At 35.2% G+C, this 18,492-nt stretch overlaps 1 protein-coding gene across 3 annotated transcripts; it reads right to left on the bottom strand.

The window, feature by feature from the left end:
- Nucleotides 1–405: 405 nt before the first annotated feature.
- LOC142351461 (FMN-dependent NADPH-azoreductase-like) lies at nt 406–18,330 on the bottom strand. 3 transcript variants are annotated; one of them, XM_075403487.1, is made up of 4 exons: nt 18,173–18,330; nt 14,419–14,711; nt 11,569–11,802; nt 406–905 (listed from the first exon to the last, which is right to left on the bottom strand). In XM_075403487.1, exons 2-4 carry the CDS (start codon nt 14,570–14,572, stop codon nt 676–678), a joined length of 618 nt encoding a protein of 205 aa, XP_075259602.1. In that variant the 5' UTR covers nt 14,573–14,711; nt 18,173–18,330; the 3' UTR covers nt 406–675. The 3 variants fall into 3 exon arrangements, with proteins under 3 accessions (XP_075259602.1, XP_075259599.1, XP_075259601.1); XM_075403484.1 differs by having other exon boundaries at nt 14,419–14,673; nt 18,173–18,329; XM_075403486.1 differs by having other exon boundaries at nt 14,419–14,625; nt 18,173–18,329.
- Between the last annotated feature and the right edge of the window lie 162 nt (nt 18,331–18,492).

The raw sequence follows: 18,492 nt of genomic DNA, 5'->3' as shown, positions 1-18,492 counted from the left end.
ATTTGACAACTTTCTCTCTTTTTTGAAAAACTCTCCTTTTAGCAGCTTTAATTGCAATTTGCTCACCTTTTGGCAGTTCTTCTTTGATGAATCTCACGAAATGTACACTGAACTTTTTGTTTTGAAATCTGCTTTAAATCTTCGTGCTTTGAGAAGCTCTTGGTTCAGCAGACGAATTTTGATCAATTATTTTGTCATATTTTCCCTTTTAAATGGCTTCTTGGGATATCACTCCTTATTTCTTACTTTGAAAAGCTGGTCTAAAATAAGTGAGCTACATTTAATGATATGCCTCTCACTAATTATTATCGGATTTCGTTTCAATTCGGCCTAACCTCGTCTCAGTTCTGCCTGGCACACTGAACAATTGCTACAAAAGAAGTTATCTAATTTGTACAAAATAGATTGTCATTCTATCAGGGATCTTTTCCAAAATCGCTGACCCAGTTACCCGGGCCAAGGAATTTTGGCAAAATTATGTAGGCTAAAGTGTGACTAACGGTGACAATTTAGAAAATTCCCCGCACTTTTCTTAGACAATTTTGCGGTGAAAGCGTTGAATTTAAAATTTTAATCAAAGCGTTAAAATTTGTTTTTAACTCTGACACCTCGGCTCGGGCAATCGAGCTTCATAGTTATTATAATTCAAAAGCTGACTGCTGAGGGAATCAAGTTTCATATTCTTGGAAATCTCTCTCTTTGGGATCTCAGTGCATCCGCATACCACTCGAGGTTCCCAATGAGTGTTTTCACTCCCCCCACTATGTGATCATTGTTAGTCTTTCCATTGGGTGTTCTCGTCTCATGTACTGTGGGAATACATACTGCCTGGGGTACTACTGGTGAGCCCAATTCGTTCATGAGGGTAATCAGCTGTTGGGCACAGACCACACCAGAAAGGATGCCTAAAAATTCTCAACAATTTTTTTCTAGAAGGATTATAGTTGAGAGGCCGACTTATGAATCGACTATTATCAACAAAAATTGTGTATTAAGAAGAAACCATAATAGGCCGCGAACACGTTTTGGATCAAATTTAATGACCGGAGCCTACCTTGGGCGGACAGAAAATGGCTGAATTTGATCAATGGTTGACCCAAGATAACTGTTCTCTACCATGGGTTGAATTTTTTTTAAAAAACTCGGAAATGGGTCTACCAAAACTTGAATTGACTTTGACGATTACAGCGCGAACAAAGAACTTGGATCAGGCTGTCGGGAAACCATATCCAATGTCTGCGAAATTAATTTTCGAAGCTCTTTTGCAATATTTTACAACCCAGGTTTAGCGCTCGACTTATGAAAGACCATGCTCGAGCCAAGCCAGAAGTGGTATCAAAAGACCATACTCGACTAAAAATGTCCATGAAAAAACTTTAGCTCAGTATTCAACTAGACTTTAGCTTGACGCAAGTTTTTGCAGCTGACCTTTAGCTCGACCCTGAGTTATTGCAGCCTGTTTTTAGCTCGACCCTGAGTTATTGCAGCCTGTTTTTAGCTCGACCCTGAGTTATTGCAGCCTGTTTTTAGCTCGACCCTAAGTTATTGCAGCCTGTTTTTAGCTCGACCCTAAGTTATTGCAGCCTGTTTTTAGCTCGACCCTAAGTTATTGCAGCCTGTTTTTAGCTCGACCCTAAGTTATTGCAGCCTGTTTTTAGCTCGACCCTGAGTTATTGCAGCCTGTTTTTAGCTCGACCCTGAGTTATTGCAGCCTGTTTTTAGCTCGACCCTGAGTTATTGCAGCCTGTTTTTAGCTCGACCCTGAGGTATTGCAGCCTGTTTTTAGCTCGACCCTGAGTTATTGCAGCCTGTTTTTAGCTCGACCCTAAGTTATTGCAGCTGGACTTTAGCTTAACCCTAAGTTATTGCGTCAGCTCGATTCAAGGTGCTATTATATTTATCAAAAGTTTCAATTTTTGTAATCAAAATGACCGAAAAATAAGAGATAGCTCATTTTTTTACAAACCGAAGAACGTTACAGTTATATTAAATAGTTCAATTCAGCCAAAAAGTATACTTAATAAACCTACTGGCGACAAATAATTTATCTCAAGAGTTCAAATCATTTCACGAACCCGTGAACGGCCATGCAAGACATTAGCTTGCTGTGGAAACGCCCTAGCTGGACCCAGGAAAAAATTTACCTCGACTTTAACTACATGCTGGACTGTGTTGTGTATATATAATCATTTTCCCCCACACAAAAATTAGAAAGTCTTTTCATAAGTCGTGGACTAAACCTGGGTACCCATCTGATAAGAACCGGAAATGAGAATGTAATCCATTTTAGTTTTTCAAACATCTTTTCGGCCTTTCATAAGTTGAGAGACATAACATCTATCAAACTTTAGATGTAAAAATATCCATAAAAAACCTATTTGTTGACACAAATATCTATGAAAAGACAATTGACTCAAATATCTATGAAAAGACAAAAGTCAGCCGATTGGCTATAAAAAAGTATGGTTCGAACTGTGAAAATTATGGTTCGTCAGTGGAAAGCTTTATGACTCGTGTAATTTGAATATGATGTAGTCAGAGGTTTTGTTTCTCTAAGCAGTATCCAAGACTTGTTCCTAATCTTTTTCGATTAATTTTAAATTTTCTCTAGCTTTTAAATGTCTAATTGATGATAAAAGAAAAACAAACAACTGTGATTGATTGATTGATTGATTGATTGATTTAAATTCAGATGGTAGACTATACAGAGTACTTTATACTAAAAACATCATCAAGAAGTAAACACGAGACTTAATACAGCCCGGAAAAAAATATTAGCTCAAAATCAATTAAAAAGCGTCAATTAAAGCGCCAAACGTAACAGTTTCTCACAAAAAGCTTTCTACTTGTTAAGCTTTTCAAAACGCAAAGCTTAATATAAGCTTGTAAACTAACAAACAGAAAAATTTCGGTAGAAAAGAATTTACTAAAAATTGTATTAGTCCTTAATTTTTGTAAAACGACACGGGAGAGTAAGATATATAATTTAGGTCAAATTAGACAAGTTAATTAGGTGTTCGAAATAAACTTTCTTTCTTAAAGGGTTAATGTTTCGAAGGCGCCAGAGAGGTGATTTGAGTGATATATCTTAAACAAACAAATTAATGAACAAAAGCATATTCAGCTGTCGATATATTTAGTTGAATTAACAAAGTTGTATTTGAGCATCAGGCCAAAGTCGAAGTGAGTTATTTAAGTAAACTAGAGAGCGAAGATTTGAAGTGCACTAGACTCTTTGAACAGAATTGGAAATTCAATTTGAAGTAAACAAATGTGCTATTTTGAAGTGACAAAGATAAGGGGCGTAGCAGAACTTGGTGCCCTGCAAATGTGGGAGTTATATTAAGCGGACGCTTATGAAATTTTAATGTCAGGTACACCCAATGGTCCTTTCAGGCTGGTATACTTTTTGGGCCAACCCGACCACGCAACTCCGAGTTATTAGCACCGGAAGTGGCGTGATTTGAAGGGTTTCGATATTTTGAATGAAAAAATGACTGTTTGAGTATGAGATAAAGCTAGTTAAGGGTTGCAACGGGTATCAAATCCAGAGTACTGTATGAGATGATCATGGAAAAGGAGTTAGGATCACTTTTGGGTATTCTGTGGTAAATAGGCTGTTTTTACCGGAAGACAGTTAGCACCTAAATTGAAATAGTAATTTCTCTAAAAGTTGATGTCGGATTGACCTGAAAAATAGGGATAGACTAATTTGGGCACGACGAATCCGATTTTGAAGTCGGATTTGAGCCCAGATCAATCTGCACGGAACTAGCGCACGCCGGTGCTGCGGGACGTAAAATTTAATTGCTCGTGGAGTATTGGTAGTTGCCTTATGATTTTTGGAGGTTTAGTGTAACTTTTCAAGGGCTTTCTAATGGTGCTATTTTTATCTTCCGGGTGCGACCGGAAGTCGGTGCTTCGGGTTGAACCGAGTGCCGAAAACCAGAAATTGGCATTTTTTAGTGTCCGAATCATTTTGAAATGGTAATAATATGATAACCTGAGACAATTAGTGACAAAAAATACCCACCCCGGTCAATTTTGACGAATTCGGACTTTTCGGGTTTCGGCACCCACGACTCCTTAAAAATTTCAAATTGCAAACGACTCGCAACGGCTAAATGGTAGGTCACGAAACTTGCATGTGAAGGCATGTTGGTGCTACCCTATATTTACTAGAAATTTTTACCCGAAGACGTTTTGACCACTACTTCCCGAGATATTGAGTTCTGAAATTTGGGGTCATCCGGGAGGTCAATGAAAACTGTGCGCGGTCATTGCTCGTGTTCTATTAGGAGTTAGGTGATAAAAATTGGTGAGTAGGTGTAACTATGGTAGGACTTTCCGCGCCAATAATTATTTTTTACCAAATTGACCCTTCATCTTTGGCTATCGACCCCTAAGTGACCTCTAGATGTCACACTTTTGGGCTTTTAGGAATATTAGACTTTTCGGCGGTCCTTAACTGGGAAATTGCATGAAATAGTTTCAAGATTGGAAATTAAAATTGGTCTTTGGTTTAGGGTTGAGTTTGGTTATTTATTCATCACATGATTTTTGACAGGTATTGATTGCAGCTAGTTAATTTGATAGCGGAAATAAAGGAATAAGTACTTTTCAGAGCAACGTTCAACGTTTACAAAGCAAACACTGATTGACATGTCAAGTGCATATATGAGATAAAGTGGAGTGGATTTGTTTACATAAGAGTCCAAAGGTTGTTTACTTAAGATAAGGAGAAAGTTGAACAATGGTTGCTAGCAGTTTAATAACAGACCATAGTTTGATATTGGGTTGTTTGCATAGCATGCTTGCATGAGAGAGAGAGAGAGGGAGAGAGAAACAGACTTTGGAGATTTTGGGAGAAATTCAGAATTTTGGTTTCGAACAAGCGAGAGAAAGTAGTTCGTTTAGTGGGACTAAACCTTAAAAGAATTGTAATCGCAAGATCAGTTGGGATACTGTGAGCGTTTTTGGTTTAGTTCAATTTGGGAAAGCGAACCACGGATATTGGTATTATTATTTTGTTTACTATTACAAATTGTCTTGAATTTGTCTTTTTCATTGATGTGCAAGTCATTCTCTTACCTTTGTTATCCATATAACTAGAATTGATATTACGAGCTCAATTGTGAATTAACTTATTTCAAGGCAATCTAATTGGCAACAGCATATAAGAGTGGAAGAGGGGAAATTCCAGAGTAACGAAGTAACGCTTGCTTCACCAATTCAAAACCTTTGGTTTATATTATTTGATCGATCTTCTGGGCGACAGAGTCCCCTCACTGTTGGGCCTAGTTAAAAATTCAGAAGACGACAAAAACTAAAAAATCTGCTATTAATTGTCTCATCTGAGCACGAGTTCCGTATTTTTTTTCGCCCAGTTTTTTCACTATATCTGAGAATAAAGTATCACCACTCTCTGTTATCTCCGCTCTTAAATTTTATTCAGGAGTTTCTCCTAAAAAAGACGCATCACTAATAATCCTCTTTCAGTTGTAAAAAAGATCCCAAACAAAAAATGTCCCGTTTTAGCAAAGTATATTTGACTTCAATCAGTCAAAGAGCAATATATTGGCCGTTGAGTTGATTTCAGGGTACTAGAAACCTTGTCGGTCAGACAACACGATCAAATTTTTGGCCTGTCACTAGCCCTATGTTTTATAAGCTTTGAAGAACTTTTTATAAGCTTTTTAAACTTACTCCCTATATTCGCCACCCAACAATCAAACTTAAACCCATTATTTCTTAGATGGTTACGTTTGTCCTGAAAGCACTAAACCTGTATGCTAAAACAAAATCTTTTTATGATAACCGCCAGTTTTTGAATAGAAGTTTGAATGGAAGTGGATGCGGTATTTGTCATTCCACGTTTTCGATTAAGATTGTTCTCGCAGTATTTTTGCATAGTGTTATGGTTCTGGAAAATCAATATAGTGCTTTACATATTTAGTTCTCGTATACAGTGAGAAGTTTTTCACAAAATACATCTTCGTTTAAAATAGATTTCAATGCTTATCCTTCCAATGTTTAACCTACTTGAATGAATTAATTTAAAAATGTTTATTTGACAAAGCAAAAAAAATGCAGACAATTAAGCTCAGTTAATATTGAATAATGTCTCTACATCAAACAAGCCATTTGAAGATTTTCGCACCGGCATGTAAAAATTAGTTTATAACCTAAATGTTATCTTAATATATCTCGTAATTACATACATGTTTTCGTCGAGTTAGTTTTGACTATTGCTTTTGATAACAAAACTGACATATGCTCACTGAAATTTTACATATGCTTATTGGTTGTCTAGACATAAATTGTCGCGAGATAGCAATGGTATAAATCTTCTCGGCTGACAAGAAAGCCACAAAAGTTTAGTTTGATAGAATAGTAGAAAGAACATCCTAACTATGTCAACTCGAAACACTGTCACAAAACTGATCGTACATGAATAAGTACAGATTTGAGCCGCTATCATTCACGTACGATGTTTCTGTCTCGACTAGTCAATATTTTGCTGAGAATATGGAAATACTTTTGTCTCTATTAAGATGAAATTGTCGCGTGCAAACTTCAAAAATGAAGAATACAAAATTGAAACCGATGTAAGCGTTTGGAACAACATCAAAGCTATAAAACATAAAAGTGGTTTTTGAAAATTTGAAACATCGGAGGATTTTCGGTAAATTTTTTATGGTTTATTAATTTCACAATCTCACAATTGATATATTTAAAAACCAAAAAAAAACAGAAAATGACAAGTCCTGACACAATTCAAAGTTTTTTCATTGACTAAACAAAAAACTAGACGTAGAATCAACTATGAATGGATTATGAAAATCAGATCCAAAATAACTCATAAATCAGATTCAAAACAATCGAAAAACAGTAAAAATCAATGTCAAAATGACGCACTTCTCAAAAAACCGCTAGCGAGAAAGCGAACTTTTGTTCAACCACCATCTAATATTCACATCGCAAAAAAACATCTTGCTATTTCGCTCCACTTCCAGTTTTGGCATGACCAAAATCATTACTTGCATTTGAGTTCAAAAATATTTAAGATGTGTGAAGAGATCTTAAAAAGAACATAGCGGAAGACTCTGGAACCGATTCGAAGTAGACATTCCCTTAGACCCCAGTCAAATACTGATCAACCAAAAAGTTCCTCTTTTCATTTATGCTTACTTTGAATCACACAAAATAAAAAACAGTAAGACCATGGGAAAAAACAAATCGGCACCTGTATTCGTTTACTGTTTTTGGGTTATCCAGTTTTTGCAAAGGAGGTATACTAATGGCAGTCAAACCAAATGGCAGTCAAACAGGTATACTAATGGCAGTCAGGTATACTAATGCATTTTATAGAATTGTTTCTCTGACAGACTGAAAACGTCTAGGCTTGAAGCCATTATCTGAAAAATACACTATTGTACCAAAAAGCTACGTACAGCACAAGTTGTGCTCTTCAAGAATTACTTTTGCTCAAACCGTTTAATTTGCGTGAAAAAATACGTGAAATTTTGAAGTACTAGACGAGCTTTTACTCTAATTGTCTCCTTTTACACAGAGAATATGGCTAAGCTGCTTTGTTCTTTTAATGTCACGCTGTCGCGATTCGAAATGTCCGTTTTTCACGGACAAATCCAAATCAACTCAGTTTTAAATCAAGATATCGTTAGTTTTGACTATTGCTTTTGATAACAAAACTGACATATGCTCACTGAAATTTTACATATGCTTATTGGTTGTCTAGACATAAATTGTCGCGAGATAGCAATGGTATAAATCTTCTCGGCTGACAAGAAAGCCACAAAAGTTTAGTTTGATAGAATAGTAGAAAGAACATCCTAACTATGTCAACTCGAAACACTGTCACAAAACTGATCGTACATGAATAAGTACAGATTTGAGCCGCTATCATTCACGTACGATGTTTCTGTCTCGACTAGTCAATATTTTGCTGAGAATATGGAAATACTTTTGTCTCTATTAAGATGAAATTGTCGCGTGCAAACTTCAAAAATGAAGAATACAAAATTGAAACCGATGTAAGCGTTTGGAACAACATCAAAGCTATAAAACATAAAAGTGGTTTTTGAAAATTTGAAACATCGGAGGATTTTCGGTAAATTTTTTATGGTTTATTAATTTCACAATCTCACAATTGATATATTTAAAAACCAAAAAAAACAGAAAATGACAAGTCCTGACACAATTCAAAGTTTTTTCATTGACTAAACAAAAAACTAGACGTAGAATCAACTATGAATGGATTATGAAAATCAGATCCAAAATAACTCATAAATCAGATTCAAAACAATCGAAAAACAGTAAAAATCAATGTCAAAATGACGCACTTCTCAAAAAACCGCTAGCGAGAAAGCGAACTTTTGTTCAACCACCATCTAATATTCACATCGCAAAAAAACATCTTGCTATTTCGCTCCACTTCCAGTTTTGGCATGACCAAAATCATTACTTGCATTTGAGTTCAAAAATATTTAAGATGTGTGAAGAGATCTTAAAAAGAACATAGCGGAAGACTCTGGAACCGATTCGAAGTAGACATTCCCTTAGACCCCAGTCAAATACTGATCAACCAAAAAGTTCCTCTTTTCATTTATGCTTACTTTGAATCACACAAAATAAAAAACAGTAAGACCATGGGAAAAAACAAATCGGCACCTGTATTCGTTTACTGTTTTTGGGTTATCCAGTTTTTGCAAAGGAGGTATACTAATGGCAGTCAAACCAAATGGCAGTCAAACAGGTATACTAATGGCAGTCAGGTATACTAATGCATTTTATAGAATTGTTTCTCTGACAGACTGAAAACGTCTAGGCTTGAAGCCATTATCTGAAAAATACACTATTGTACCAAAAAGCTACGTACAGCACAAGTTGTGCTCTTCAAGAATTACTTTTGCTCAAACCGTTTAATTTGCGTGAAAAAATACGTGAAATTTTGAAGTACTAGACGAGCTTTTACTCTAATTGTCTCCTTTTACACAGAGAATATGGCTAAGCTGCTTTGTTCTTTTAATGTCACGCTGTCGCGATTCGAAATGTCCGTTTTTCACGGACAAATCCAAATCAACTCAGTTTTAAATCAAGATATCGTTAGTTTTGACTATTGCTTTTGATAACAAAACTGACATATGCTCACTGAAATTTTACATATGCTTATTGGTTGTCTAGACATAAATTGTCGCGAGATAGCAATGGTATAAATCTTCTCGGCTGACAAGAAAGCCACAAAAGTTTAGTTTGATAGAATAGTAGAAAGAACATCCTAACTATGTCAACTCGAAACACTGTCACAAAACTGATCGTACATGAATAAGTACAGATTTGAGCCGCTATCATTCACGTACGATGTTTCTGTCTCGACTAGTCAATATTTTGCTGAGAATATGGAAATACTTTTGTCTCTATTAAGATGAAATTGTCGCGTGCAAACTTCAAAAATGAAGAATACAAAATTGAAACCGATGTAAGCGTTTGGAACAACATCAAAGCTATAAAACATAAAAGTGGTTTTTGAAAATTTGAAACATCGGAGGATTTTCGGTAAATTTTTTATGGTTTATTAATTTCACAATCTCACAATTGATATATTTAAAAACCAAAAAAAACAGAAAATGACAAGTCCTGACACAATTCAAAGTTTTTTCATTGACTAAACAAAAAACTAGACGTAGAATCAACTATGAATGGATTATGAAAATCAGATCCAAAATAACTCATAAATCAGATTCAAAACAATCGAAAAACAGTAAAAATCAATGTCAAAATGACGCACTTCTCAAAAAACCGCTAGCGAGAAAGCGAACTTTTGTTCAACCACCATCTAATATTCACATCGCAAAAAAACATCTTGCTATTTCGCTCCACTTCCAGTTTTGGCATGACCAAAATCATTACTTGCATTTGAGTTCAAAAATATTTAAGATGTGTGAAGAGATCTTAAAAAGAACATAGCGGAAGACTCTGGAACCGATTCGAAGTAGACATTCCCTTAGACCCCAGTCAAATACTGATCAACCAAAAAGTTCCTCTTTTCATTTATGCTTACTTTGAATCACACAAAATAAAAAACAGTAAGACCATGGGAAAAAACAAATCGGCACCTGTATTCGTTTACTGTTTTTGGGTTATCCAGTTTTTGCAAAGGAGGTATACTAATGGCAGTCAAACCAAATGGCAGTCAAACAGGTATACTAATGGCAGTCAGGTATACTAATGGATTTTATAGAATTGTTTCTCTGACAGACTGAAAACGTCTAGGCTTGAAGCCATTATCTGAAAAATACACTATTGTACCAAAAAGCTACGTACAGCACAAGTTGTGCTCTTCAAGAATTACTTTTGCTCAAACCGTTTAATTTGCGTGAAAAAATACGTGAAATTTTGAAGTACTAGACGAGCTTTTACTCTAATTGTCTCCTTTTACACAGAGAATATGGCTAAGCTGCTTTGTTCTTTTAATGTCACGCTGTCGCGATTCGAAATGTCCGTTTTTCACGGACAAATCCAAATCAACTCAGTTTTAAATCAAGATATCGTAAACAGTATGCATACAGACGATATAAAAAAGAAATAGGCTCAAGGTGTCTCCAGCCAAGGAATTGTGCGAGTTGTTTGAAAATAACAAGATTTTTTGGGAAAAACGATCAATTATGTTTTGAGGTACAATACAATCAGATGGAAGAAAATCGGATGGATACAATCAGATGAATGATTCATGAGATGTTCAAACAGGCTATCGGTTCCAGTTTACCTCGGAATTTCGAAAAATAACGACAAAAAAATGGAAATTTCAAAGGTATAATTTTCAGCAAGATGATATTCCCGTGAACAAATCAAAGATTGTCAGCATTTTCTTCAACTAAAAAGAGCGGAAGGGGCGGGATTATAAGCAAATAGCCGCAACCTGAATCCAATTTTAAAATTATGGGCAATTTTGAACTACGTTAGAAGATTTCGTTAGAAGATTGTGTGAACACTATACCAACAGTCTAATAGGTGTTTAAAACGCTGAAAACGTGTCTCGTAACTACAGAACTGATTTCAACTAATAATGAATTATTGATGTCTGTGGTTCTTTTTAAAAATTCGTTAGTCGTAAGTAGCTTTTTGGTACTATAGTTGTATGCTCATAGTAATGCGCATTTTGTTGGTTCTTTCTCATTGTTCGTTTTTTGGGCTCAGCGTTTATTCGAAAAGTTTTATGTTTCATAGAGATGTTTATAGAGATGGCTCAATATGGCTATAATTGTTATGTTAACCACACTTGGTGAAATTGAGTAAAAGTTCTTTTTTAGGCAATCTAGGTCGAACATGTTCTTTTTCAGTAGTTCGTTTTCCGTAATGTTTTAGGTCGAGAAAGGTCTTAACATTTTTTTATGGAGCGTGGTTTGTTCATAAGTTGAGGTCTAAACAAGTGTGTGTCTGAAGGTTTTTATAATATCAGTAACGAAGTGAGCAATATAATTATGGAACAAACTATCTACGTTGAGCAACTTTTTTCCATTACCCATATCTATAATTCTAAGTACTTACCAGCAGAGTAGGTGACGACAGCAGTGGGTTTGTACTTGAAACTAGCGGGTGGGAAATGGGCCAGGAAGTTTGTCATTGCAGGAGGAGCAGTTCTGTTGTACTCACAGCTTACCAATACCACCCCATCTGCTTCTGATATCTTCCTGTTAGTCTCCGAGAGAACTGGGGGAATATCCTCCGGTTTACGGAAGTGGATTGGGGCTTGGAGGAGGGGGAGTTTTATCTCCTGCGGATCTGAGGAACCATAATAATTGAATAATCAAAAATGAAGTTAAGTTTACTGCTTTTTGTTTGCCGACTCATGGAAAAACCATGGCCGACCGATTTTAGGAGTGAAAAGAGCACTCGACAAGGGCGCCCCGCGGTACGCTTCCTTAGGCTTTGGAAACTTGAAGGCTTTGCAAACAATTATAGATGGTTTTCGTGAACGAGTTATTTCGTCTTCCAAGACCACTCCGGAACCAACTCGAATTACACACGAACCACTCAAAGAAGAAAATGAGCCTGATAATTAAATCTACGAATCATTTCAAACAATAACAGAGGAAAAATAACATGAGAAACGAAAATATACTTTGGAAAATAACTAAAAAATTTCCATCCTAAGTTGCGTCATCCAAACCACTAATGCCAAACAATTCGCAATAAAAATAATCTTCAATCAATAACTGATCACCCTTTGATATAAAAACCAAAGAAACGCTACATACAGAGGAAAGTGAGGAAAGGGGAAGAAAAAGAAAAACATAGCTGGCAGATTGCCAGAAAATAGCCGCAATAGCTTCTTAGATCTGCAGTCTCAAAAAGACAGTAAAAAAGACAGACCAAAAAAATTCGTCTTTTCATTGAAGGCTGATATGTTATATTTTGATTAAAAATCTGTATAAGTTTTTGCTGCCTCTATTAGCTGCTTTCTAATAACCTTCAATTAGAGTGACACACACCCATTTGACCTTATCTCTTTGAATTAAAGTAAATAAAAGTCGATTTCAAAGTGAGGAATTCATTTTTGAGAGTTAGGTAATCAAGTATGACTAAAAATTTAATCACGCAAATGAAAAAACTCGCTCCACTAAGAGCGAAAAATGACGTCACACACGCACTTCAGTTGAAATTGCATGAACGAATGAACAAAAAGCAGATTTAAGTGGTTGTGACGTCATATGGTCGTAACAAAAATCGCGACGACGAAATAAAAAAACATAGCAGGACAAGTCCTGACGCACAATTCAAAGAATTTTCACTGACTAAACAGAAAACTAGACCTTGAACGGACTATGAACGGATTGGGAAAACCATTTAGAAAAAAATCCGATCCAAAAAATCGAAAAAAACCAGTAAAAATCAAAGTGAAATTGCCGCATGTGAACAAAAAACCATCGAGAAAGCGAATTTTTGTTCAAACACCGTTTTCTCACTCTACTTTAAATTTAGAGCGAAAAAATTTCACGCCGCAAAACCACTCGCTTTTTCGCTCCACTTCCTGTTTCGGCGTGACCAAAATCACTACTCCAATTTGACTTCAAAAATCATGAAAATGTGTGAACAGATCTTAAAAAAAAAGACAGCGTCCCAATACAATTCAAACTCTTTGAATTGTAAAAAACCAAGAGAAGGCCAATAATAGCCTCAGCTATCGCTTCGCGGCTATTAATAAAAAAGTTATGAAATTGTTAAACGTGTAACTCAAAAAAACGTTATTCTGGGAACGTTTTAATAAATTCTTCTGCTCAATCAATATATTTCGTAACCCTAGTCAGAGAAACGCAAAACAATAATAAAAAAGGCAAACAACGAAAAATCGAAGAGAAAATAAAAATCTATATAATTTTGTTCAGTAAAAATTGCAATGTATAAAACCTTGAAGTGTTAAGTCTTAGTAGAAATACCTATATAGTACAAGAAAAGCTATGGTCAAATGCCTTATCTAGAAGAAATAAGCCAAAAAAGCTTAAATAAAGGAGAGGAAAATGTGCAAAAATTTGATTAAAATAAACCAATTTTTTAGAAAACACAACTCAAAATTGGAATCTGTTGAATTGAAAGATCAAGTAAATCACGAAAATAGCAAAAATCAACCGAAAAATTCCCCAGATTTTATGAACATGAAATATGATTACAAAACTGCCAAAAAAGCATCCAGCAGGGCAAAAAAAGCAAAAATAGCTCAAAAAAGCGCCTTAAAGTCTAATATTTAGATGAACAAATAGGCCTCCAAACGTACTAATATTAGATCTCAAAGAATCAAGGTTAAAATATTGTCAGGCACTAAAAAGTCGAGTCAGCTCAACTCAGCTAGACCGCCTTATGCCCACAACACGGGCGCAAACACCCTCGAGTCAAGGCCCTCCGGCCCTCCGGCTACTAAGATTTTTGTGCTGAACATATGCAAAGCATCGTTGCGATCACGTGGTATTTTTAAGGTTAATCACAATTCGGGTTTTTCCCATTATAACCTCCACACAAAAATATAACCTCAGCCCCATTAGGGTATGTTTACCATTATGAAATTATAACACATCGTCGTCTCACTCAATAAGCTGGAAGAACTGAAAAACAATTCCAAAAGACAGTTGCGCTGCTCATCAATATTGTACTGCAGCATCTGATGGCATTTAAAACCCGATTGTTTGGGTTGCAGGTCCAAATTCTGGCCTAAGTGATGTTTTGACGTTTTCCTGATTTGAGCTGATCTTTCCGATTAACAAAGACTGTTTAAAGAGACATCTGACTAAGGCACTCATGCGTTTTTTCATTACAATTCTCCTAAAATTTGGCACATTTCAATGGCTACCAAACGTGACGCCTCGACCAGGGCCAGCCTGACGGAAATATTTATTGCGCACCTACCTAGTATGTGGACTTTGTGCCCCTTCGCAGCCAGACATTCCGAGACATATCTTGCAACCCTCTCTCCGTTTCTCTCTTCTCTCACTGAACCCAGAATCAACACCAGGTTCAAGGATTTAATCTCAACACCACCAACATCGCCCTTGGACGCCATTGTCCTGGTTGTGTTGGTTTTGATAGCCCTTGTTCTATGTAATGCAGATGTTCCTATGCACAGGTTCCGTGTTCGGACAACTCTGAGGCTCGATTTTTGCACTAAATTTTCTTGCAAGATAACAATTGTCTCCAAAGATCTTGCAAAATAAACATTGGTTCGGTTAAATAGAGAAAAATACATCAAAAAATCTTGTTTTCAGAACTACGTAATTTCACAGTAATTCCCCACATTTTCTTTTTCTTAACAGATTTTAATAATTTGTCACAAAGAGTAGCTATCATTTTTTGCTTGCCGCTTTATTAACAACAATTGAGCATTCATTTTCAGCAAAAAATTAGGCTACTCAGCAATTTTGAAAATTTTTATTTTGAAAAGAGATAATAGAACTATACCAGCAGTGACAGAAAGAATTCAATTTAAACCTGTATACGCTAAAAAATTCTCGATTCATGTCAATAATTGAGCCTTTCTATCAATTCCGGTTTTTTGATCTTATAACATTTAGCAGCTTCAAAAGGCGCCATTTTTTATTCCTCCAACTTTTTTCGAATTGTTGAAATATATAAGCGGGACTGGCTTTTTTCTTTGTCAAATTTTCACTTTTTTACGCATCGCGTAGAAAATATCGAGTCAAAAATTAGGATAAAACTAAACAAAAAAAAATTTGAAGCTTTAATTACTTAGGTTAAAGGGAGTTCTGATTGTCACGAGCAATTCTTTAGTTTCAAGCCTAAAAATAGTGATTTAAACTATTTGACCAAAAAATTCGAAAATAGTTCTTCAAAACTTGTTGAAGACATTTTTTTATCCGTCTCTGTTCTCTGCGATTAAAAACTATCATTAGAACTACATTTTTCGGGAATGAACCTGAACTTTCTTGGAAAACAGAAGACTTATTCAATTTAGAGCTCTCAAAATTGCCGAAATCAACTTTCAAAAAGGCAAAAAAACAGCAGAAAAACACATTTTCTAAATTCTAGAGTTTTTTGCAAATAGTTCATTTCATTTCAGTAGAACTGAACACTTCAGTGGTTATAAAAACGCGAAGACGTATCAAATACCGTTTTCATAGAATGAACAACAAATCAACAAAATTCATTGTTGAAAAGTATATTAGGAAATCTTTTCTTCTCTTTTTTTATTGTATTCCAAATATTGTGTCAGAGCAGATCGTTCTTACTAAACTCCTCTAGTAACAAACCATACCAGCGAAATTCAGAGTTAGAGAGCCTATAGATCGCCAGGTTGAAGATCTTAAAACACATGGTCATAATCTTTTTTTAAAATATGAAGAAAATCATTTTTCAATTCTGTATTTTGAAATAGCTCTTTGAACTGACCTCCTCCAGTCTGTGTTCAACTTTCTAAATTTAAAAAATAAAAATACTATCGCTCATGGAACATTGAACTCCTCATACTAAAAACACGGGACTTTTAAAAAAAAGCAAATTGGTACCAATATCCTCTTGAAACGTCAAATATGATATAACAGTTGGAAAGGTTTCAAAAAGCTCAATGACAATATTAGTGTCAAATAAACAATGGTCGCTACAATTTGTTCAATAATTCTACATCCAGTTCCTCAGATAAAACAAAAAAGATATAAATAGAAATGAAGGGTGACGAACCATGAGTAAAGGTATTGCCAAACTGAATTACAAAAAAAGTTTCCTTTCGGCGTCGGGGTTTGCATTTGTAATTTTGTGTGCGGGCGCTTGTGTTGGTGCATGTGTGTTTGGATGCATATGTAACGTGTGGGAGAGAAAGAGAGAGTTGGTCTGAGAGAGTAAGTTCCTTTAAATGTCAGACACAAACAGAGGTCAGACACAAATAGTTGTTAAAAATACCAACTTTAAATGTCCCCAAAACCAAAATTGTATTTTAAAATCTAGCTCTTAACAGATCTCTTCGAGATCTCAAGAAATTAATTGTCCCATTATGCTCATGAAATATCAAAATTGATATATTTCGAAAAATTTCAAAAAGTTACATTTCGAAGTTTAGCACCAAAATTACGATTACTGATACAATTGCCTAAAGAAATTCAGACCTAGTTAGTTAGAAAAACAAAGAACACCTGAATGAACCGTGACAAACCTTGAGTGAAGATCAGTTATCAAACAAAAAATTCAAACTTTTTTTCGTGTTGGGGTTCGTATTTGTGTGTTTGATTATGTGTGTAATGTTTGTGGTGTGTGTGCTAGTAAGGTTGTCTGTTTCTGCGTCTCTCAAATTGTACTACACTTATTTTCTAGAATATGTTAAAGAGTTTTCGTTTTTGTCGGCCGAAAAAAAGATCTTTTTGCTAGCTGTTATGGCCAAAAACCAAATTTTGAGGCACAGCAAACGTTCTCTCACAAATATAGAGATTCAACATAAAACAAATGCCTTAGCTCCATTCTAACTTTTTAAAAACATTGAAAACAAATAATGTCGCATTTTGAACATGATTTTGATTTCAGTAATTATAGACGAAACAAAAACTCACTCGAATTCTTAAGTTATATCTACTTAAGTTATACTTCAATCAAAAACGCATGTTTTGACATGTAAAAATAATTCAGATTTGTTCCAAAGCCGTAGAACATGAAACATGAGACATTACTGATCTATGAGTCATATATTTCCAAAATTTTCCCAACTTTATGCCTTCAAATAGTCCTTAAAGATTTTCCTTAACCCTCGCAGTTCGATTTACACTCCCACGTTCCCTAGAGTCCTGTTAACATTCCAAATTTCACTTTAACCACCGGCTTAATCTTTGAAGTACGTTAGCAGGACCATTCTGTAAGATTTGGAACTTGAAATTTTCCCTGTCCGTTTAATACATATGCCTAACGAAGCATAATTTATTGAACAAAATTCACAGCAAGAATTTGAAGTCGTCAAATTGTGATTTGAATACACATAGAAATTGTGGTTAACATAAACATTAAGCCTTTCAATTTGAGAAAAGATCAGCCCTCAGCTATTCCAAAACTTGTTTATTCATGCATGTAAATGTAAAATGGGTTTTCAGGAAATGTACTGAAAAGTAGGTGTCATGACAAATTTCCAGATGCCAAAGTACCCTAAAAGTGCCCAAAATACCCAGTAACTTATCCATAACTCATTTTGACAAACACAATTGAATAAAAACTTCTCATGTACGCATACGATGAACTTGCTACAATCTATGCTCCATTATTTCTCAAGGTGGTCAAATATTGCAGCTACAATTACAAATGGCATAGTAGGATATTGACCACGCTATCACAGGAAATTAATTTCCGTTTAGTTGGGTAAAGTGACTATGACGGTAAATTGGCGTTGGGTAAAATCCCAGGTAAATCGCAGTAATGTCTGCTCTCGGTGAAAAATTTCACATTGAGCGTGGAATTAATTAAACGTTTGTCACCTTTGTTAACTTTCTGTAATGATAATTCTCCAGGTATCATTGCAGTTGATTTTATTTTCAAGAGCATTAAATTGACAATTTTGCTTCGGCTTCTATGTTTTCCAGTTTTTTTTTGGTATTTGAAAAAAGATTACTCACAATTTTTTTGTTCTTTTTGATAATCAATCTGAGAACTGATTCAAAAATCTATTAAAACTTACCTTCGAATCCTGACAATGAAAGTTTAGCGCTTTCCAAATTTCAACAGCGCCGTCTCAATCTTACCACGACGTTTTAAAGTAAAAGTATAAACAAAGCTTGTGTTGTTACTTGCAATTAAAGGCAAAAAGAATTATACAACACAAAAGCAATGTTTTCTATGCACGTGAATACTTCATATTGTTTTGCATTCAAAAGTTTATGACTGTATCTTACAAACACTATCGGCTTCAAGCAAAAGTTCAATTTTTATCAAAAGATGCAATGAAAAAGCAATTTTTCAACTTCCAACCCCGACGTTTCCATTCACACAACCCAGGCA

This window comes from Convolutriloba macropyga, chromosome 13, assembly GCF_964194025.1.
Source record: "Convolutriloba macropyga chromosome 13, txConMacr16.3, whole genome shotgun sequence".
NCBI lineage: Eukaryota > Metazoa > Xenacoelomorpha > Acoela > Convolutidae > Convolutriloba > Convolutriloba macropyga.
The sequence above is the reverse complement of the archived record's forward strand: the minus strand, read 5'-3'. Positions and strand labels throughout refer to the sequence as shown.